The sequence below is a fragment of the Oryx dammah genome, unplaced genomic scaffold (assembly GCF_014754425.2).
Source record: "Oryx dammah isolate SB20612 unplaced genomic scaffold, SCBI_Odam_1.1 HiC_scaffold_17, whole genome shotgun sequence".
NCBI lineage: Eukaryota > Metazoa > Chordata > Mammalia > Artiodactyla > Bovidae > Oryx > Oryx dammah.
In genome coordinates this window covers 5,631,486-5,654,389 of record NW_024070201.1, presented here as the reverse complement: position 1 = coordinate 5,654,389, position 22,904 = coordinate 5,631,486, and the positions used below count along the sequence as shown (strand labels likewise).

Here is a 22,904-nt window from a genome sequence, read left to right as displayed (position 1 = left end):
CAGAAGCAGAGATTTCAGTGCAATGTCAAGGCACTTCAGTGTTTAAAAAGAAAATTCCCTTTGATGAACTCTTTGACTGGATTACTATTTATAGGAATATTTAGGTTTAAGCAATCACTTGTTAAATATCACAACGTTTTAAGCAATTATTTGTTAATTACCATATAAGCTCAAACAGGAGGTGGCAAGAGTGAACACTGACATTTTAGGAACCAGTGAACTAAAATGGACTGGAATGGGTGAATTTAATTCAGGTGACCATTATATCTATTGTGGGCAAGACCCTTAGAAGAAATGGAGTAGCCCTCATAGTCAAAAAAAGAGTCTATATCCAATCTCAAAAATGACAGAATGATCTCTGTGTGTTTCCAATACAAACCATTCAATATCACAGTTATCCAAGTCTATGCACCAACCACTAATGTTGAAGGAGCTGAAGTTGAATGGTTCTATGAAGACCTACAAAACCTTCTAGAACTGAAAAACCTTCTAGAACTGAAAAAAGATGTCCTTTTCATCACAGGGGACTGGAATGCAAAAGTAGCAAGTCAAGAGATACTTGGAGTAACAGGCAAGTTTGGCCTTGCAGTCCAAAATGAAGCAGGGCAAAGGCTAACAGAATTCTGCCAAGAGAACACACTGGCCATAGCAAACACCCTTTCCAACAACACAAGAGACGACTCTACACAAGGACATCACCAGATGGTCAATACCAAAGTCAGACTGATTATATTCTTTGTAGCTGAAGATGGAGAAGCTCTATAGAGTCAGCAAAAACAGGACCAAGAGCTGACTGTGGCTCAGATCATGAACTCCTTATTGCCAAATTCAGACCAAAACTGAAGAAAGAAGGGAAAACCACTAGATCATTCTAGGTCACCATTTAGGTCACCACCATAGGTATGACCTAAATCAGTTCAGTTCAGTTCAGTAACTCAGTCGTGTCCGACTCTTTGTGACCCCATGAATTGCAGCACGCCAGGTCTCCCTGTCCATCACCAACTCCCGGAGTTCATTCAAACTCATGTCCATTGAGTCAGTGATGCCATCCAGCCATCTCATCCTCTGTCGTCCCCTTTTCCTCCTGCCCCCAATCCCTCCCAGCATCAGAGTCTTTTCCAATGAGTCAACTCTTCGCATGAGGTGGCCAAAGTACTGGAGTTTCAGCTTTAGCATCAGTCCTTCCAATGAACACCAAGGGCTGATCTCCTTCAGAATGGACTGGTTGGATCTCCTTGCAGTCCAAGGGAATCTCAGTCTTCTCCAACACCACAGTTCAAAAGCATCAATTCTTCGGCGCTCAGCTTTCTTCACAGTCCAACTCTCACATCCATATATGACTACTGAAAAACCCATAGCCTTGACTAGATGGACCTTAGTTGGCAAAGTAATGTCTCTGCTTTTGAATATGCTGTCTAGGTTGGTCATAACTTTCCTTCCAGGGAGTAAGCGTCTTTTAATTTCATGGCTGCAGTCACCATCTGCAGTGATTTTGGAGCCCCCCAAAATAAAGTCTGACAGTGTTTCCCCGGTTTCCCTATCTATTTCCCATGAAGTGATGGGACCAGATGCCATGATCTTCGTTTTCTGAACGTTGAGCTTTAAGCCAACTTTTTCACTCTCCTCTTTCACTTTCATCAAGAGGCTTTTTAGTTTCTCTTTACTTTCTGCCATAAAGGTGGTGTCATCTGCATATTTGAGGTTATTGATATTTCTCCCAGCAAATCACTTACAATTATACAGTGGAAGTAACAATAGATTCAAGGGAATATATGTGACACACAGAGTGTTTGAAGGACGATGGGTAGAGGTTCATGACACTGTACAGGAGGCAGTGATCAAGACCAACCCCAAGAAAAAGAAATGCAAAATGGTTGTCTGAGGAGGCCTTACTAATAGCTGAGAAAAGAACCTGAAGGCACAGGAGAAAATGAAAGATCTGTCCATCTGAATGGAGTTCCAAAGAAGAGCAAGGAGAGATAAGAAAGCTTTCCTAAGTGATCAGTGCAAAGAAACAGAGGAAAACAATAGAATGGGAAAGACTAGAGATCTATTCAAGAAGATTAGAGATATTAAGGGAATATTTCAGGCAAAGATGGGCACACAAAAAAGGACAGAAACCGTATGTACCTAACAGAAGCAGAAGATATTAAGAGGTGGCAAGAATACACGGAAGAACTATATGAAAAAGATCTTAATGACCAAGATAACCATGATGGTGTGATCACTCACCTAGAGCCAGACATCCTGGGATGTGAAGCCAAGTGGGCCTTAGGAAGCAGCACTATGAACAAAGCTAGTGGAGGTGATGGAATTCCAGCTGACCTATTTCACATCCTAAAAGATGATGCTGTGAAAGTGCTGCACTCAATATGTCAGCAAATTTGTAAATTTCCAGGACTGGAAAAGGTCAGTTTTCATTCCAATCCCAAACAAAGACAATGCCAAAAATATTCAAACTACCGCACAATTGCACTCATCTCACGGGCTAGCAAAATAATACTCAAAATTCTCCAAGCCAGGCTTCAACAGTACATGAACGAAGACTTTCCAGATGTTCAAGCTGGATTTAGAAAAGGCAGAGGAATCAGAGATCAAATTGCCAACATCTGTTGGATCATCAAAAAAGCAAGAGACTTCCAGAAAAACATCTACTTTTGCTTCATTGACTACGCTAAAGCCTTTGATGGTGTGGGTCACAATAATCTGTGGAAAATTCTGAAGGAGATGGGAATACCAGACCACCTGACCTGTCTCTTGAGAAACATGTATGCAGGTCAAGAAGCAACAGTTAGAACCGGATATGGAAAAACAGACTGGTTCCAAATTGAGAAGGGAGTACGTCAAGGCTGCATGTTGTCACCCTGCTTATTTAACTTCTATGCAGAGTACATCATGTGAAATGCAGGGCTGGATGAAACACAAGCTGGAATCAAGATTGCTGGGAGAAATAGCAATAATCTCAGATATGCAGATGACACCACCCTTATGACAGAAAGCAAAGAAGAACTAAAGAACCTTTGATGAAGGTGAAAGAGGAGAGTAAAAAAGCTGGCTTAAAACTCAACATTCAAAAAACAAAGATCATTGCATCCGGTCCCATCATTTCATGGCAAATAGATGAGGAAACGATGGAAACAGTGACATACTTTATTTTCTTGGGCTCCAAAAATCATTGCAGATGGTGACTGCAGCCATGAAATTAAAAGACACTTGCTCCTTGGAAGGAAAGTTGTGACCAACCTAGACAGCATATTAAAGACCACAGACATTACTTTGCCAACAAACGACTGGCTAGTCAAAGCTATGGCTTTTCCAGTAGTTATGTATGGATGTGAGAGTTGGACTCTAAAGAAAGCTGAGGGCCAAAGAATTGATGCTTTTGAACTGTGGTGTTGGAGAACTGTGGACTCTTGAGCGTCCCTTGGACTGCAAGGAGATCCAACCAGTCCATCCTAAAGGAAATCAGTCCTGAATATTCATTGGAAGGACTGATGCTCAAGCTGAAGCTCCAATACTTTGGCCACCTGATGTGAAGGACTGACTCATTTGAAAAGACCCTGATGCTGGGAAAGATTGAAGGCAGGAGGAGAAGGGGACAACATAGCATGAGATGGTTGGATGGCATCACCGATTCAACAGATGTGAGTTTGAGTAGTTCAAGGAGTTCGTGATGGACAGGGAAGTGTGGTATGCTGCAGTCCATGGGGTTGCAAAGAGTTGGACATGACTGAGCGACTGAACAACAACAACCATGTAAGTTCCTTTTATTTACTACTAAACAGTTACTCTTTTTGAGCACCTGCAATATATCAGGCAGTGTATTAGGTAGCTATCTACATCCATTACATCACTTAATACCCTCATTAACACAGGGAGGGTAATATCAAAAGTGGCAACCGTGGTTTCTTTTCCTTTCTGGCAAAATGAGCTCTTTAATATTTGAATTAATATCCTAGGCCAACTTAAAATGAATTTGCTTTATCTAGATTGCCAAAGACTTTTCCTTAATAGATTCTCACAGAGGTTTGATGTAAAGTTTCAATATTATTTCCTCAGGGGTGATTAGTCATCATTAATATCAGATATCTTCTCCCTCCCATTCCTTAATTTACAGAAGAAGCACAGGCTGGAATCAAGATTGCCGGGAGAAATAGCAATAACCTCAGATATGCAGATGACACCACCCTTATGGCAGAAAGTGAAGAGGAACTCAAAAGCCTCTTGATGAAAGTGAAAGAGGAGAGTGAAAAAGTTGGCTTAAAGCTCAACATTCAGAAAACTAAGATCATGGCATCTGGGCCCATCACTTCATGGAAATGGATGGGGAAACAGTGGAAACAGTGTCAGACTTTATTTGGGGGGCTCCAAAATCACTGCAGATGGTGACTGCAGCCATGTAATTAAAAGACGCCTCTTTGGAAGGAAAGAGTTTAGCATAGTCAACTACTTACAATCTGTTTTTGCTTCTCTCTTAACGTTCAGAAAGACGAGTAATTCTAAAGTGAGAACTGTGACTAGAGAAGGTGTGGTGGCAGAGCTTGACAAATTTGTTCCCAATTCTTCAACATGAGTCAGTTAAGGTAGTGAGATTAAGCAGGAGAGACGAGGTGTGACCCTGTGCACAGTGATCGAATCTGCTCATAGTAACCTCTTGTAAGACAGGCCTGGAAATTACGCATGATCTTTGGATAAGAAGAATTTTCATGCTCTAGGTTAAAGAACATAGCAATAAGGCCTTTGCCTTTCAGCAAAAATTTCCTTCAGAGAGCCCCACAGTTGTCACCACGTTCATTTTGTACAAAATCCCAGAGCATTCTGGAATGCAATGATATTCATGTATCAATAGGATATATGCACATAAGAGGGAATCAGTTCTTCTTTCAAGGCATTCCCAGTGGGTAGTTATGTATTGGGAATGGTAACTCCACTCTTTTAGGCCACTGGGCATCCAGTTAATGAGTGCTTCGAAAGATTAGGATGTTTCATGTGTTAGACACCAAACAATGGGATTATTGAATGAATGTTTCACTTATTTGGATGGTTCTGTATGTTGAAGACAGTGTCAACCATCAGCAAATGACACCCCAGTGACTGAGAAGAGTCAATTGGCCTTTTGTAAATTTGCCTTGCATTCTTTTTAGCAAAAGGATTTTCCCTCTCATTGAATACAGCTGGACAATCACAAAGAGCAAAGCCATACCTGTAGTATTCATCTCCCACAAAGAAAAGGGTCTTCTGTGCGTCCTTGAGATAGACCGCAGCGTCTATTTGCTGCACATATCTTGGGAACCCAAAGTCATAAATGGTCCGAGGAGGACCTTGCATTTGGAATCCTCTTGTTATCCAGTAGTGAGGTCCTGGAACCAGAAATTAAAGCTTGCAAAAACTCTGTACTATTTAGTAATGCCCTTCACTCATTAGGATTTCTATGCAGGATTACAAATGGGGCTAGTTTATGGGATATTTGCCATGGATAAAACCCAGGAGGAGATACAAGTCTCTATTCAGTTCAGTAAAAGACTTAAAACTTGCCCTGGAGGCAGAAATCTCTAGTCATGCCTTATGAAGGCAATAATACTGATACAACTGTGTCTTAAATGCAACACATTCATTTTTTTTTCAAGATACTTTTCATCTGTATAATCTCGTTTCAGTCTTATATATGTGTGAGACAGAAGGGGCAAGTGAACCACAAATGCTGATTCTTGCTTAAACTGGCACTAATCTTCTATCCTCAGCCTTCAGCATCAAGAAAATACAATCTAAACTGATGGTTAACGTTTGCTGGACAATTTCCATTGGCTAGCCACAGTCACATCTTCAAGGTTGTCATTACTATAACTATTTTGCACAGGAAGAAATGACGATGCAGAGCAATTAGATAACTTCCTTAAGGCACTCAAATAGTAAAGGGCTGGAGACAGAGTCCAGGCGTCTCTCTGGTCCCAGACGCTTGTATTGCTTTCCTGAGGTTTCTACGCTGACTTCTGTGAATGAGGGGCTCTCAGCAGAGAATACCATGTCACTCAGAGCAGAGGTCTGGGGGTTGGGGGGGCGGGGCAGGGAGCAGGTTTCCACCTTCCAGGACACTCGCTCCTCACTGAGCCTCACCAGACTGCACCTTTGGCTCTGGGAAGAGTTTGACAGTCACCGTCACTGCCGTCACTGTCACAGTACAGTAGAGGGATGTTTCACCCTCAATCTGAGGAACAGGAATGGCTGGAACTGCTCTGTGATCACTAACAAACACTGATAGTTCTGGGTGCTCCAGACACACCGTGCCCTGTACCTGGCCACTTCTTTCTTTGCGGGACCTTCAGCATACCTTTAAAGAAGTAGGCTGTGCCCCTCTCAGCCACTTCGTAAGCTGCATCCACATTGGACATAAGCTGGGGGAAGGAGCTGGTGATGGTGCTGGGCCGGATCCCTGACATCAAGTGAACCTGCCGACGCCAGAAAATCCTATTTGGCAACAGAAAAGGAATAGGATCAGGGTTGACTTAGATCTTCAGTTGAACTTGGACTGAAATATACGGCAAGCCACACTTTAGAGGCCATTTCTAAATGCCTCTTGTCCATGTCTTGTTTTTAAGTAGAATACATATATATATATATATATATTGGTTTTAGTAATCTGCTTCTTTTTCCTTTTCATTCTTTTAGCATCTCTGTAATTCTTTTTCCTTCATTTATTTAAGGATGTTCAAAGCATGGAAGGAAATAGCAGGGATTGACATCAATCATGTATACACTTAAGCTGTGCATCTTCATATTCCAAGTATCATTTGCTACAAGTTTTCCTTTCCTCTTCTGATTTTTTTTTTATTGTGTGTGTGTTTGTGCTTTCTAAAAATTTTTAAAATTTATTTTTTAATTGAAGGATAACTGCTTTACAGAATTTTGTTGGTTTCTGCCAAACATCAACATGAATCAGATCTTTTGAAAATTAAAATCTCATAAAGGTAGCCATTCAGGTGTATTTTATGAGTATTATATAAATGAGCCAAATTTTTGTGGTTTGGAGATGCTAATTACTTCCAGTAAAAATAGCAAAAACATTAACAATTATAAATTATGTTGCCTATTTGCTTATCTATTGAAAGTGTTTATATCTTAGGACCTAATGGCTAGTTCACAAAAATCTGGTACCTATACATTAACTGAAGATTTAGCACCTTAACCATCCATTTTCCCAATATTATTTACATAAAATTGTGGGAGTATACATGAGGGTACTGGTTTGAAAATTTCAATGTAAATGTGGTCTATTTTGAATTTTGGAGTTTAAAATCATTTTTATAAAATACAAATAGTCTACTGACTCAACAGAAGCTAGAATCAATGCATAAACGTATTTATGGACAGGGAACTTAAGGGAAAGTTTTGATTTTTAACTTTCCATGTGGTAAATTTAGGCACTCCTCAAACATTCTGTTGAGTTTCAGTTAATCTAACAAATATTTATAAGCACCTATCAGCAGGCACTGAGTTAGACCTTGGGATGAAACACTGAACAAGATTCAGGCTCTGCCCTCAAGAAGCTATCGTCTAGTAGTAGAGGCAGATAAGTAGTTAGACACTGTGCACGCTTAGTCGCTTCAGTCGTGTCTGACTCTTTGAGACCCCATAGATTGTAGCCCACCAGGGTCCTTTGTCCACGGGATTCTCCAGGCAAGAATACTGGAGTGGGTTGCCATGCCCTCCTCCAGGGGATCTTCCCAGCCCAGGGATCGAACCCAGGTCTTCTGCATTGCAGGTGGATTCTTTACCATCTGAGCCACTGGGGAAGCCCAATTAGACATTATAATCCAGGGCAATTTGTGCAATGAAGAGTTAAGTTCATGATGTTCTGGAGCAGAGCATGTACCCCATAAGAGGGATGCTGCATATAGGGGTCTGCTGAAGCTATCTGGGTGAGCTGATAATGAAATCCAAAGGACAGCTCTATTGAGAGATAGGGATATTTTTTTTATGTTCCTAAGCAGCATCATGATTCAGAAGAGAAAGCACATCGTGTTTTAGAAAACTGTAAACTGTCTTTGCACCTCCGATGCTGACCATTATCTCCAAGCTTGTTTCATAATCTCTTAAATGCAAATAATAATACCTGGTCTATCTCATGAGATCATTAAGAGGATCAACTGAGATAAAGCATCTGAAAGTGTATCATAAACTGTAAAGTGCTACTTGGCTGGATATTGTCCATTTTAAAAATAATTACTTGGGCACCTACCATAGATAATACTCAGTGTGTTAGGAGTCTATTGAGGGTATACTTCCTCTCCCCAAGCCCTATACATCATGGCCTTATCTAGACTGTAGGTATTTTTGTTGTTGTTGTTGTGTTAGTTAAGTTTTATTGGGGGCAAAATAAAGACTGTAGGCTGGGAGATGGCCCCTCAGATGGCTCTGAGAAATTGCTCCAAAGATGCAGGGTGGTGGGAGGTCAGTATATATATTTGGTTTTGGTAAAGAAGGAATATATAATCAAGCACATATTTTTCCAGAAGGTTTCTGCTAGTCTGGTGAAACCTTTCTGCTAGTCACAAGTAACAGTTGTCACCGTGAAGGATTTTAGTGCTTTTCTAGATATGAAGAGGTACAAAAATTAGGCTCATAAAATCAGCTCCTAAAAACATCTATCTGCAAACCCATTCTGCCAGCTTTTCTCTGAGCACAGAGTGCCTCATTTTTGCTCTTCACCTTGAACATTTTCCGGGGGATGTTGAAAATCAGCAGTTGCCCCAGCTCAAGATTTAATTCTTGTAGAGGTAGGTGGCAATTTGTAGTTGACAGGGCCCCCTCACAGTTACAAATTTGACCATACTTTGGGAGGCATTTCATGACCATTTCATCCCATGGAGCAAGGAATTTATTCTTAGGTCTGGTGAAGATTTTGCTGATAGGCCACTCAGTGTACTGTTACTATCAACAGTAACCAAAGGGTTGGACCAACCTGTCTTACCCAGTCTCTTACAGTCCAGGAAAAATTTCCTCTTGTTTGTATCCTTCCATATCTAGAGTAATTACAGTTATCGATTGCATCCAGAACTATGTATTTGATCAACTTCTCCAAGTTGCCTAGTTATTATTATTTTGTTGGAGGTTCAGTCACACATTTGGTAATACAGGAAACAACAATCTCATAAAATAGGCAAAATGCAAATAACATAGCTAGCAGTATTATTAAAGTTATATGTAAGAATTAGGCCAAAAACTTCTTTTAGGTGTGGGAAGCCCCTGGTGGCTCAGTGGTAAAGAATCTGCCTGCAATGCAGAAAACATGGGTTCAATCCCTGGATCAGGACGATCCCCTGGAGAAGGAAATGGCAACTCACTCCACTCCAGTATTCTTGCCTGGGAAATCCTATGGACAGAGGAACCTAGCAGCCTAAAGTCCATCAGGTCTCAAGAGTTCGACATGACTTAGCAACTAAACCACCACCGCCATTCCATTAGGTGTAGCTCAGTATATTCTCAGGTTGTCTGAATTAGTCTATTTTGTACCAATCTTTATCTTTCAAGGAAATTATATATTTACATTGTATGCATTAAAAGATAGAAAACTGAGACCCAGAAAGGCTGGGAGGCTCTAATGTCAGTGAGCGGCTAAGGCCAGACAGAGTCAATTAAACTCCAGCTGCCTTGATTTTCATCATACGCCCCAATTTCTCTACTTGCTCCTTCTCAGCCTTGTGACCTCTGGTTTTCCTCTGTTTATAACTTGACCGCTTACCCAATGAGATCTGGCCTTTTCTGGAGGCCAGAAGGACTGCTTTCCCCCACTTCCTTCTCTTCACCATCACAAAGTGAGCACTTGTTTGGGTATCCAGAAGAATCAGGTAATAAATATAGAAAAACAGATTAAGTCAAAAGCTCATAATTTCATCTTTGATAAGGAAGCGAAAAAATGGATTCACTGGGAACCCATGAAGAATCCAAAAAGCATTTTCCAATTAATTCAACTCGATACGTAATTCCAAAATGCTGACTCTGCTCAAGTCACTGTGCTAGAGCCTCTCTAAGGTACAAAGTGTGCCTTTCAGGCAATTAAAATAATGAGGATGAGAAAAGTGGGAAGGAGGAGGAGCAGACACATTGTCTAATAATCAGGCTTTTTCTGAATTACATCACTGATGAGGTTAACTTCTAGCTGCTTTCTCTTTTTGGGTACTCTAGAGTTGGGCTGTATTTTCTTTCATTTCTCGTTTAAAAATCATGTGGGAGTTTTAAAATTCTCATTTAAAAATCAAGTGACTCTAGGCAAATTAAACCCAATCTTTCATTTGAAGTTACATGTTATTGATGTCCCAGATGACTCAATGTGAGAGGTAGTAAAGTGCAATGGTTAAGAGTTTAGGCAAACCAAAAATGTACTTTTGGAACTGTTCACAGGTGGTAGAATCTTATATTCCTTACTTGACTTAGGATATTGTGGGTATTAGGAGGATTAAATTGATACAAAGTAGTCATTCTAAACCAAGAATAATTTTGTGCCATGGAAGACATTTTTTAATGAGTGGTGACAATTTTGGTTGTCACAACTAGGAGTGGGTAATGCTTTTGGAGTCTAGTGAAAACCAGGGATATCATTTTAGTTTACCTTTTACAATGCACAGGATAGTCCAGCATGGCATAGACTTGTCTGGCTTAAAATATCAGTAGTGCCAAAGTCAGGAAACCTTGGCTTAAACACTGTTATGACATATTAGAATATATACATGAGAGGTGGTAATAAACACTACCTATATGTGATACTTATATAAAGTATCACAAATTCCAAAAGAATCTGTACTCATGAAAAATTTCATATTAATGAAGAAAAATTATATCTTGTGGGTAATAAAGTGATAAGACACATATCCAGAGGATTTATAAACTTAGAGCTGTAGATTACAATAATAATTAAAATTGACCAAAAAAGATATAACAATTAACCTCCTAATACACCTGTAAATAGATTTAAAGTATAAGGCAAAAAAAGAAAATCTATAAAACTGTTAGAAAAGAAGAACTGAGGGGGATGGGAAAAGATATTCCATGCAAATGGAAATCAAAAGAAAGCTGGAGTAGTAGTACTCATATGAGACAAAATGTTGTTGTTGTTGTTTAGTCACTAAGTCAAGTCCAACTCTTGCAACCCCAAGGACTATAACCTTCCAGGTTCCTCTGTCCAGTGGATTTTCCAGGCAAGAATACTGGAATGGGTTGCTATTTCCTTCTCCAGGGGATAGTCCTGACCAAGGGATCAAACACATGTCTCCTGCATTGGCAGGCAGATTCTTTACCAGTGAGTCACCAAGGAAACCCAAGACAAAATAGACTAGGATAAAGACTGTTGGAACCCTCTTGCACTGATGGTCAGAATATAAATTGATAAAGCAACTATGGAGAACAGTATAGAGGCTCCTTAAAAAAAATAGAACTACCATATGACCCAGCAATCCCACTGCTGGACATAAACCCTGAAAAAGCCAAGTTTCAAAAAGACATGTGCACCACAATGTTCACCGTAGCACTGTTTATAATAGCCAGGACATGGACGCAACCTAAATGTCCATCAACAGAGGAGTGGATAAAGAAGATGTGGTACATATACACAATAGAATATTACTTAATCATAAAAAGGAATGAAACTGGGTCATTTGTAGAGATGTGGATGGACCTAGAGGCTATCATACAGGGTGAAGTAAATTAGAAAGAGAAAAACGAATATAGTATATTAATGCATATATGTGGAATCAAGAAAAATGGTATATATAATCTAATTTGCATAGTGGAAATAGAAACACAGATGTAGAGAACAAATGTATGGATACTAAGGGAGGAATGAGGGGTTGGATAAACTGGGAGATTGGGATTGACATATATACACTACAATGTATAAAATAGACAGCTAATGAGAACCTACAGTATAGCTCAGTGCTCTGTGGTGACCTAAATGGGAGGGAAACCCAAAAAAGAGGGGATATATGTATATGTATAACTGACTCACTTTGCTGTATGGTAGAAACTAACACAACATCGTAAAGCAACTATACTCCAATAAAAATTAATTTAAAAAAATGATAGATTGTTACAGGGGACAAAGAAGACACTACATAATGATCAAGGGATCAATCCAAGAAGAAGATATAGCAATTGTAGATGTGGCACTAGTGGAAAAGAACTCACTTGCCAGTGTAAGAGATGTAAGAGATGTGGGTTTTATCCCTGGGTTGGGAAGAGACCCTGGAGGAGGGCATGGCAACCCACTCCAGTATTCTTCCCTGGAGAACCCATGGAAAGAGGAGCCTGGTGGGTTACAGTACATAGGGTTGCAAAGAGTCAGACATGACTGAAGTGGCTTAGGACACATGCATACAGGCACCCAACATAAACTTCCCAGGGGGCTCAGAGCAAAGAATCCACCTGCCAAGCAGGAGATGCAGATTCAATTCCTGGGTCAGGAAGACCCCCTGGAGAGGGAAATGTTAATCTACTCCAGTGTTCTTGCCTGGAAAACCCCATGGAGAGAGGAGCCTGGTGGGCTACAGTCGAGGGGGTCACAAAAGAGTTGGACATGACTTAGTGACTGCTGCTGCTGCTGCTGCTAAGTCGCTTCAGTCATGTCCGACTCTGTGCGGCCCCACAGACGGCAGCCCATTAGGCTCTGCCATCCCTGGGATTCTCCAGGCAAGAACACTGGAGTGGGTTGCCGTCTCCTTCTCCAAGGCATGAAAGTGAAAAGTGAAAGTGAAGTCGCTCAGTCGTGTTTGACTCAGTGACCCCATGGACTGCAGCCTACCAGGCTGCTCCGTCCATGGGAGTTTCCAGGCAAGAGTACTGGAGTGGGGTGCCATTGCCTTCTCTGGACTTAGTGACTAAAGAACAACAAAAACAACATGCGAGCACCTGTTAACAGACATACAAGGAGACATACAAGCAGATATTGACAGAAACACAATAATAGCGGGGGACTTCAACACCCTACTTACATAAATGGACAGATCATCCAGGCAGAAATCAATAAGGAAATGCAAGGCTTAAATGATGAATTAAACCAGATTAACTTAATTGATATTTATAGAACATTCCATCTGAAAGCAGTGGAATAGTCATTCTTTTTAAGCGCACACGGAGCATTCTCAAGAATAGATCACGTGCTAGGCCACAAAGCAAGCTTCAGTAAACTTACCAAGATTGAATCATATAAAGCAGGGGTCCCCAACCCCCAGGCTGAGGACCAGTACTGGTCTGTGGCCTGCTAGGAAGTGGACCACACAGCAGGAAGTGAGTGGCAGACAAGTGAGTGAAGCTCCCTCTGCCATTCCCCATTGCTTTCCATCATTCACATTACCACCTGAACCGTGCCCACTCCCCGACCTGCTCTGTCCATGGAAAACTGTCTTCCACAAAACCAGCCCCTGGGGCCAAAAAGGTTGGGGACCACTGATATAAAGCACGTTTTCCATTCACAATACTATGAGATTAGAAATCAACTACAAGATTTGTGCAAAAAAATACAAACACATCAAGGCTAAACAATATGCTGCTAAACAACCAATGGATCACTGAAGAAATCAAAGAGGAAATAAAACAAAATACCTAGAGACAAAAGAAAGTGAAAACACAATGATCCAAACCCTGTGGGATGCAGCAAAAGCAATTCGAAGAGAGAAGTTTATAGTGACACAAGCTTACCTCAGGAAACAAGAAAAATCTCAAATAGACAACTTAACTTTATACCTAAAGCAACTAGAGAAAGAAGAACAAACAAAACCCAAAGTTTGTAGAAGGGAAGAAATCATAAAGATCAGAGCAGAAATACTGAATAAATGAAATGGAGACAAAACAGAAAAGAGCAATAAAACTAAAAGCTGGTTCTTTGACAAAATAAACACAATTTATAAATCTTTATCCAGACTCATCATGAGAAAAAGGAAGAGGGCCCAAATTAATAAAGTTAGATATGAAAAAGGAGAAGTTACAACCAATACCGTGGAAATATTAAAGACCTTAAAAGACTACTACAAGCAATTATATACTGATTAAATGGACAACCTAGAAGAAATGGACAAATTCTTAGAAAGAAATCTTATAAAGTTTAGAAATCTCATAAAGCTAAACCAGGAAGAAATTTTAAAAAATGAATAGATGAATTACAAATACTGAAATTGAATCTGTGATTTAAAAGCTCCCAACAAACAAAAGCCCAGCACCAAATGACTTCACAGGCAAATTCTACTGCACATTTAGAGAAGAGTTAACATCTACTGAAACTCCTCCAAAAAATTTCAGAGGAAAGAACACTCCCAAATTCATTTTAAGAGGCAACCATCATCTTGATACCAAAATCAGAAAAAGATATCACACAAAAAGACCAGAAATAAACCCACACACCTATGGTCAATTAATCTATGACAAAGGTTGCAAGAATATACAATGGAGAAAACACAGTTTCTTCAACAAGTGGTGCTGGGAAAACTGGACAGCAACATGTAAAAGAATGAAATTAGAATATTCTCTAATATCACACACAAAAATAAACTAAAAATGGATTAAAAGCCTAACTGTAAGACTAGATACTATAAAATTTGTAGAGGAAAACATAGCTAGAGCACTCTTTGACATAAATTACAGCAATACCTTTTTTAATCCATCTCCTATAGTCATAGAAATAAAAAAGTAAACATACAGGATCTAATTAAACATAAAAGCTTTTGCACATCAAAGAAAACCATAAACAAAATAAAAAGACAACCTACAGAATGGGAGAAAATATTTGCAAAGACAAACTATCCAACCAAAAAATGGGCAAAGGATCTAAACAGACATTTCTCCAAAGAAGATGTACACATGGCCAAAAGGCAAGCAAAAAATGCTCACCATTGTTAATGATATTAGAGAAATGTAAATCAAAACTACAATGAGGTATCACTTCACACCAGTCAGAACGGTCAGCATCAAAAAGTCTAAACAACAGAGAGGGTATGGGAAAAAAGGAACCATCCTATACCGTTGCTGGGAATGTATATTTGTACAGTCCCTATGGAGAACAATAAGGAGGTTCCTTAAAAAACTAAAAATAGAGCTATTTATAACCCTGCAATTCCACTCCTGGGTGTATATCTGGGGAAAACCAATTTGAAATAATACATCCACTTTGATATTCACTGTGGCACTATTTATAAAAGCCAAGACGTGGAAGCAACATAAGTATCCATCAACAGATGAATGGGTATGAAAGATGGAATACATATATATATATATATATATGTATATAATGGAACATTACTCATCTATAAAACAAATGAAATAATGCCATTTGTAGCTACGTGGATGAACCTAGAGATTATCATACTAAGTGAAGTAAGCCAGACAGACAAATATCATATGATATAGGTTATATGTGGAATCTTAAAAGACTAATACAAGTGAACTTACATACAAAAAGAATTAGACTCATGGATATAGCAAACAAATTTATGGTTATCAAGGGGAAAGGGGAGAGAAGGGTAAAATAAGTTTTTGATCAAGATATATACACTGCTGCTGCTAAGTCGCTTCAGTCGTGTCCGACTCTGTGCGACCCTAGATGGCAGCCCACCAGGCTCCCCTGTCCCTGGGATCCTTCAAGCAAGAACACTGGAGTGGGTTGCCATTTCCTTCTCCAATGCATGAAAGTGAAAAGTGAAAGTGAAGTCGTTCAGTCGTGTCTGACTCTTAGCAACCCCATGGACGGCAGCCTACCAGACTCCTCCATCCATGGGATTTCCCAGGCAAGAGTACTGGAGTTGTCTTCTTCGAGAAACACACTACTATATATAAAATAGATAACCAACAAGGACCTACTGTATAGCACAGGGAACTATACTCAATATTTTATAATAATCTATAAGAGAAAATAATCTGAAAAAATATATGCATGTATAACTGAATCACACTGCTGTATTCTTTAAACTAACACAACTGTAAACCGACTGTGTGTTCAGTTGTGTCTGACTCTTTGCAACGCTATGGACTGCAGCCCACCAGGCTCCTCTGTCTAAGCGATTTTCCTGGCAAGAATACTGCATTGCCATTTCCTGGTCCAGGGTATCTTCTCAATTCAGGGAAAGAACTCATGTCTCCTGCTTCTCTTGCATTGCAGGTAGATTCTTTCCTACTGAGCCACCAGGAAAGCCCACTATACTTCAATTTAAAAAAGAAAAGAACAATTGCAGGATATTTTGAAAATGGTAGTGAAATAAACAGATCATATTAATAATGTGTAATCTGATCTTAGGTAAGGAGGGCAAAACAATGGAGTTTATTGATATTAAAGACTTGCTGATAGATATTTAACTGCATTGTTTAGCCAGGAACCAAAGCTGTATCTGGAACATAGTTAGGCTCAATAAATATTTGTTGACTAGATAGATAGATGTCATGGTTGTGTAGAACTTATCTAATCATCAGTTTTCATACTCTCTTTACTAAACAACAGTCTAATCATCAGTTTTCATATTCTCTTTACTAAAGAATAGCATCTAAGTCACCAGGTTTGAGCAGAAGTCACTGGTAACATTCCTGATGCTTGCTGCCAGTCCTGTGAGCTCCTTGCGGCAGGGTCGTGTATCATCATCTATGTATTCTCAGGATCAGCAAGTCCTGGCACATCTGGGGCTTGGTTCAAGTCTGTTAAGCTTTTTATCCTTTTGTTGTTGTTGTTGGACCCCTCTGTCTTCATTCCCCACCTGCTTGACTGATCTTCTTGGTCTTTCCTTTTCAGGAGACACAGTCACCTCTTCGCTGACTGTAATCCAGCAAGAGTTGATGGGCCCTTTCATTTTCCACTCTCTTCACCCCTGACTTTCCTTGACTCTTCTCTTCTCTGTCACTCTGTACCCTAGTTTCAGGAGGAGGGGGTGTCTTTTTTCTTTCAGCTGAACTGAATTGATGCTTCTCTTCCCTGAGAATGGGCACTGTGGTGCAGTGAAAGAAGCAATGGGTGCTTGAGACCTTATTTTATTATTGGATGTGTGACCTTGTATGAGTCACTTAATTTTTCTGAGGCTAAATTTCTTCTTGTCAAATAAGAATGAAAATAATAATAATAACTGCTAACATTTCAAAGGATCAATCGAGACAACGCATATGAAAGTGTTTTATAAACTCTGGACTACTCTTACAATTATTTGTAAATACTTTAATAAGACATGTTTTCACCCTACAAATTTATTAATTATGTAATACTTAGAGTTTATGAATAGAACTACATTTTCTTCTAAATTTTTCTCATTAATATAAAATTTTGTCAGTGGAAACTTTGAAATACAAACAATCACATCATTGGTCAAGAAGGCATTCATTTGTGGGAAGCCTGCTAACCAGGGCTGTTTATATCAGGAGGTTTAAGAGGCCAAGAATCAGACATGCATCATCCATCTCACTGAAACCAAGAAAAACAGAGCTTATAAAATTAAAATCCTACATGTAGATAGTGGTTAAAACAGTGAAAACTATTCACTGTGTCCTTATATTAAGTGTATATATCCATCTGTGGAGCCTATGGAGATCCATATTTTAAGCCACAACTTATGAAGATGTAAAGAACCTCATCCTTAGTCAGAAGGAGGGATTTCAGAAGAAATGACAGTGAATCAGCAATCTTTGTACACCTTCGGCCTCTTTGAATTCATAATACATAACAGGGAATCAATCTAAGTACATACAATGCCATGTGTTGACTTTCAGTGATGCAATCTTAGAGCCAGAAAAGAAATATCCTCAGGGAGACTGAAGGAGGAAGACTTCCTCTTTAGTTGTGCATGCTTTCCTCAAGCCCATGAAACTCTGCAAAATGCTAGGTTCCAATGGACTCATCTATTAATAATAGGAGAGGGTACTGATTTTATTGTCTCTCCTTCTGATAGAGCTTTTCATTTCTTTCTCCTCAACGGCTCCTTTTTATGCCTTCAAATGTTCACAGGTATTTCTCAGAGTGAAAAATCCTCATTTGACTCTCCTGTCTCTTCCAGTTATTGTCTTAAGTCCTTGTTATTAACAAGATTTTCAAGTGAATGATTTGAAAATGAATGATTTATACCATCACTCTTTGTGCATGTGTGCTAAATTGCTTCAGTCGTGTCCAACTCTTTGCGACCCTAGGAACTGTAGCCCTCTAGGCTCCTCTGACCATGGGATACTCCAGCCAAGAATACTGGAGTGGGTTGCCAGGCCCTCTTCCAGGGAGTCTTCCTGACCCAGGGATCAAACCCTCATCTCTTCTGCCTCTTACACTGGCAGGGGGGGTTCTTTACAACTAGTGCCATCTAGGAAGCCCACCATTACCCTTTGCCTTTCCATCCCTCATTCCAAGAATGATCTGGGTTCATTCCTTGTTGCTGTTTAGTCGCTAAGTTGTGTCTGACTCTTTTCAACCCCATGGACTATAGCCTCCCAGGTTCCTTTGTCCATGGGATTTCCTCAGGCCAAAATAATGGAGTGGGTTGCTATTTCCTTCTCCAAGGGATCCTTCCCATTCGGGGATTGAACCCGTGTCTCCTGCATTAGCAGCCGGGTTCTTTACCACTGAGCCACCAGGGAAGCCCCAACTGTGCTGCTAAAACTATAGTCCTTCATCATCCCGACAGTCAGTCCTGTTCTTCAGTTTCCGACCTGGTGACCTCAGCAGCACTGTACACTACTGATCTTTTTTTTATTTTTTTAAAAAAAGACAATCCTCTTTTCCCTGATTTATCTGGGGTTCCATTATAACAATTCTGTCTCTGATGTCAAGTAGACCTAGGTTAAAACTCTAGCTGGGAAAAAGTATGTGGATTAAAGGAGCAGGTGTCTGTAAAATGCTTAGGATAACAGAGCACATTGTAAAGGATCATGAAATGTCAGATTTTATAATGAATAATATCATAAGAGTTTATCTAAAATTGAATTTTTCTTGATGCATCTAAATCTTTTTGATTTTCTTATCTAAGTGAGTGATGCTGCTACCTTTGACTCTCCTTTTCCATTATTCTCATCAAATCAGTGTCAAGGTCCTGCTGGTGACTTTTTCAAGATGCCTCTTACATTTGTCCTTCTCTTCAATCCCTACATGCACGACCCTGAAACATATTTTTCTTTCCATTACTATATACAATACATAACATCTTTCAGAATGTAACAATGAGTCAATCAGTCAGGGATTTACAGATGTTTTAAAATAAAGAACCCTATTTTGAGAACAAAACAGCATGTGGAGAAGCCTAGCAGACATTTCTGGGGACCTGGATACTCAAGAACCTCCTCCTCCTTGTGGCTCTTCACTCAATCTGCAAGCCCAGGGCCCAGGGACATAGCAGCTTTTCTTACTCACACAGATGCATTCCAGTCAGAAGGCATTCATTCATTCAAGTCAAAATTCAACATTCTCTTCACAGTTCCACTGCACAGCTATGAGGCTTTCTATGTGAGTGATAGACTCTGTGCTGGGTTTCAGCAGGCCTGGGTTGCAGAGCAGGTCTTCTGGGCTGAGCGTCCCGGGCCTGTCTTTCTTGTCTCCAAAATGAAGGATTTGGACACAATCAACCTTTATGCCTATTCTACATGTGAAATGCTATTATTCTTCTGAGATCTGAAGCTGATAGACATATTCTTGATCTTATCATTAAAACTGTATCATGTAAAATACAGAATAATAGAAGGCATACAAATATCACTTGGGTATGACTGCTGTTTCAGTCATTTCAAGGAAATCTGAGATAACCTTAATATTTTGTCATTTATTATAAAGAGTAAATCTATGTGAATTAAATGTGTGTGTGTGTGTGTGTGTGTGTGTAGCTGACGTTTCTTTTCAAACAGAACATCTCAATGGACCCATATCCATTTATACGCTGTGGAGAATGTGCAGCAGTCTCACAGTGACTTTAAAAGGCACTGCAATCATGCTTTGGAAACAAACTGTGCGGTTATTACATGCACAGCCTGAAATGTCTCATCAACAGATTATTGTTAGTGATGGGGAATTCCAGGCTGGCGGGAGGGAGAGAACAGGCTGGGAATGCTTTCGTATAGCCCCCAGGTTGCCACGCTGGCTGTGGCTCAAAGAATTCTTTGTTCTTTGTCCAGGCTTAGCAAGCCCTTGGGGACTTCTGGTGATGGGCGGTAGAGGATCAGGGCCAAGCGAGTCCAGCTCTGCATGGCACCCACGAGGCAGCAGGGCAGGGCAGTTAGGAGCCCAGCCTCTGGCACAGGACTGTGGGTGTGGGCCCCAGCTTCAAACATGACTAGCCTTGTGAGCATGAACAAGTTGTTCATCTTTTCTATGTCTAAGAAAAAGGCAGTAATAATAATTCATACCTTACAGGGCTGCTGTAAGGAGTTGATAACAAAATGCTTAGCACCAAGTACTGAACACATTGAAGTCACAACAAATATCAGGCAACATCTGCTTTTGCAAAGGAGGAAGAGAGGTTCAAGGTCCCACGGCGAGTTAGTGGTAGCTCCAGTGCTGAAAGGGTACCACTACTGGCTCCCCGTCCTCTTTCTAGTTCTTCCTAGTTCTTTGGAATTACCTGCCCTTACCACAATAGCTCCTCAGATCCTGAGGGGAAGAAGATGAGAAGGCGATGGCTGAGCAGATGTAAGTTAATGAGCCATCTTTCTTCCCCTAATTTCTTCCCTGCTTACTAAATGTCCCTTATATCTATGCTTCTCTTTCTATTCTCTTACCACGCTCAGTATTTACATTTTATTTACATTTGGTATTTCATCAAAGGATGAAATTAGTTGTCCAATTAGTTGTTAGCAATTGTTGAATGCTCATAGTTTGATAAATAGAAGTTTAAAAAGTGTTTCCTTTGGTTTTTAAAGAAAATATAATTGTGTGAAAGGGCTATCTTTGACTTCACTGTCTCCTTTGCCTCGATCACAACCACTGATAATACCAAAAGAAGAAGTTACTTGCCGCACTGGGGTACAAGTCTTACACCCCTCATCAGGACAGCACAGAGTCAGATGGAGCAGACGTCACCTTGCATGGTGTCTGGGGCTCTCCTGCTCTGCACCTTGCCTATCACTCCTGGGTCAGTGCCTACAGATTCAACTTTGGTTTCATTTTTGGTAATAAACAATAAAAACAAAGTACATAATCAGCAAGTCTTAAGAAAAAGAATCAATCAAAACAGGTAACAATTAAAAATACCTCTGGTTGTTTCCAAGCCTTAACCCACTGTACATATTTTTGATTCCCCCTCCTAAATATAGGAACTGCCTTTTATTGAGCGCTCACAAGTTTGGCACATGACTTGCCCGGTGTCACCTGATCAGTAGGAAGCATAATCAGAATTCAAACCAACTTAGCCTAAGGCTAAAGCCTAGATTTCTGGGTTTTCCTCTCACTTGCTTTGAAAAGTAGACACCCATCCATTGCTGAAGATGTAGTTCAGCTGTGTCTAATTTTGAAAAATTGGAAACAATACAGATGTTCATTAGTTTGGGACTGGTTAAATAAGTAAGGATAGATCTATACACTGGGATAATATACACGTATATTAAATAAAGATGAAAATTAAAGTTCATTGACATGGAAAAAATGAGATAATTGAGTGCAAAAGTTTGCAAATCAGCACATCCAGCACATTACTTTTGTGGATATCCCTGTTTCCCTCCCATATTTATGATAAATCTCTACCCAGAGAAAAAGTCTGGAAGGATATTCAATAACATGTTTAACAATATGATTACTCTGTGTTATGGGCTGAATATCTGTGTTTTCCCATCATTCACTGTCACTCCCAGTGTGATGGGACCAGTGGGAGGTGATTAGGGCTTGATAAGGTCATGAGGGTGGGGCTGATGGAATTAGTGTGCTTTCATAGAAAGAGACCCCAGAGCCTTTTCTCTATCTAAATACATCCATGGCACAGTGAGATGGCAGTGCTGTTTGGGTGTTTCTTTCCCTCATCTAACCTTGAGGTGTGCAAAGGCCAGGGGAGTGTTGATCTGTCTTCACAGGCCCAGGTACTGTGACGGGGTTAGCACCCAACACACTTTTCCAATGAAGAAAAAGAATAAGTAATGTCACACATGCTTATGCCTGAGCTACCTCTGCCTATTCTGAATGAATTCTGAATCTGGTGGAATTCTGTCCCCAGTAAAGGGAGGAGTGGAGGTGAGAGTTGGGAGGTTTCTTTTTGTCCAAGGAGAGAAGTAATTACAGAATAACTGGTAGCCAGGTTCCCAGAGACAGCACAGTAGGAAGGAAATAGGAAAAACACAACTTTAATTCATGAGCTTTCCAACAGGTCTTCACGCTTAGCCTTAGTCACTGTCTACTTCTCCTCAGGGGCTCCCAGCTGTGGCTGCTGAATCCCTCCAGCTTGGACTTCTGCTCCACTTCCCTCAGCCTCACTCAGCACAATGGCTGGAGCTTTTATTACTTTGTTTTTATCAGTGATAGAAAATAATAAAACTATCCAAAACACTGACATCTGTCCAGGTGTTACTACCCACACCAACTATTCTCATGAAGCAGACTGCTCTCTTCTCCACTTCAAGCCATTTAGGCCTAGGAATAGTTCCTATTGGTACTAGTCAACCACACTTAGCATTCCTTCATGTCTGCACACCTGCATTTTAAAAATCCATATTATTTGTATGCTCTGGGTCTACTCTTCATAACTATAAACAAGACACCTTTCAAATGGGCAGCTTATTTAAAGCTTTACTCTTTATTTCAACCTCACTTACTATCAGAAGCCTACAGCTCATAGATAGGCCTTCCCTTAAAGGATTTTTCTCCAAAGATTGAATTATCGAAATTGCTAACACATTGTATACCAATGCCTGCACCTGATTAATAAGACTCACTGCCACTTTCTTAGCAGCTGCCCAAAGTATTCAAATTATTTTTCTTCATGTGTCTAGAAGAATCT

General features: G+C 40.1%; 1 protein-coding gene across 1 annotated transcript in view; it reads right to left on the bottom strand.

Moving 5' to 3' along the window:
* MMP20 (matrix metallopeptidase 20) overlaps positions 1–22,904 on the bottom strand; it is a 62,019-nt gene that overhangs the window by 18,661 nt on the left and 20,454 nt on the right. Inside the window, exons 7-8 of the mRNA XM_040257844.1 lie at positions 6,329–6,465; positions 5,204–5,360 (exon numbers count right to left, since the gene is read on the bottom strand). Of these exons, the coding sequence (XP_040113778.1) occupies positions 5,204–5,360; positions 6,329–6,465 (294 nt within the window). The remainder of the gene's footprint in view (positions 1–5,203; positions 5,361–6,328; positions 6,466–22,904) is intronic.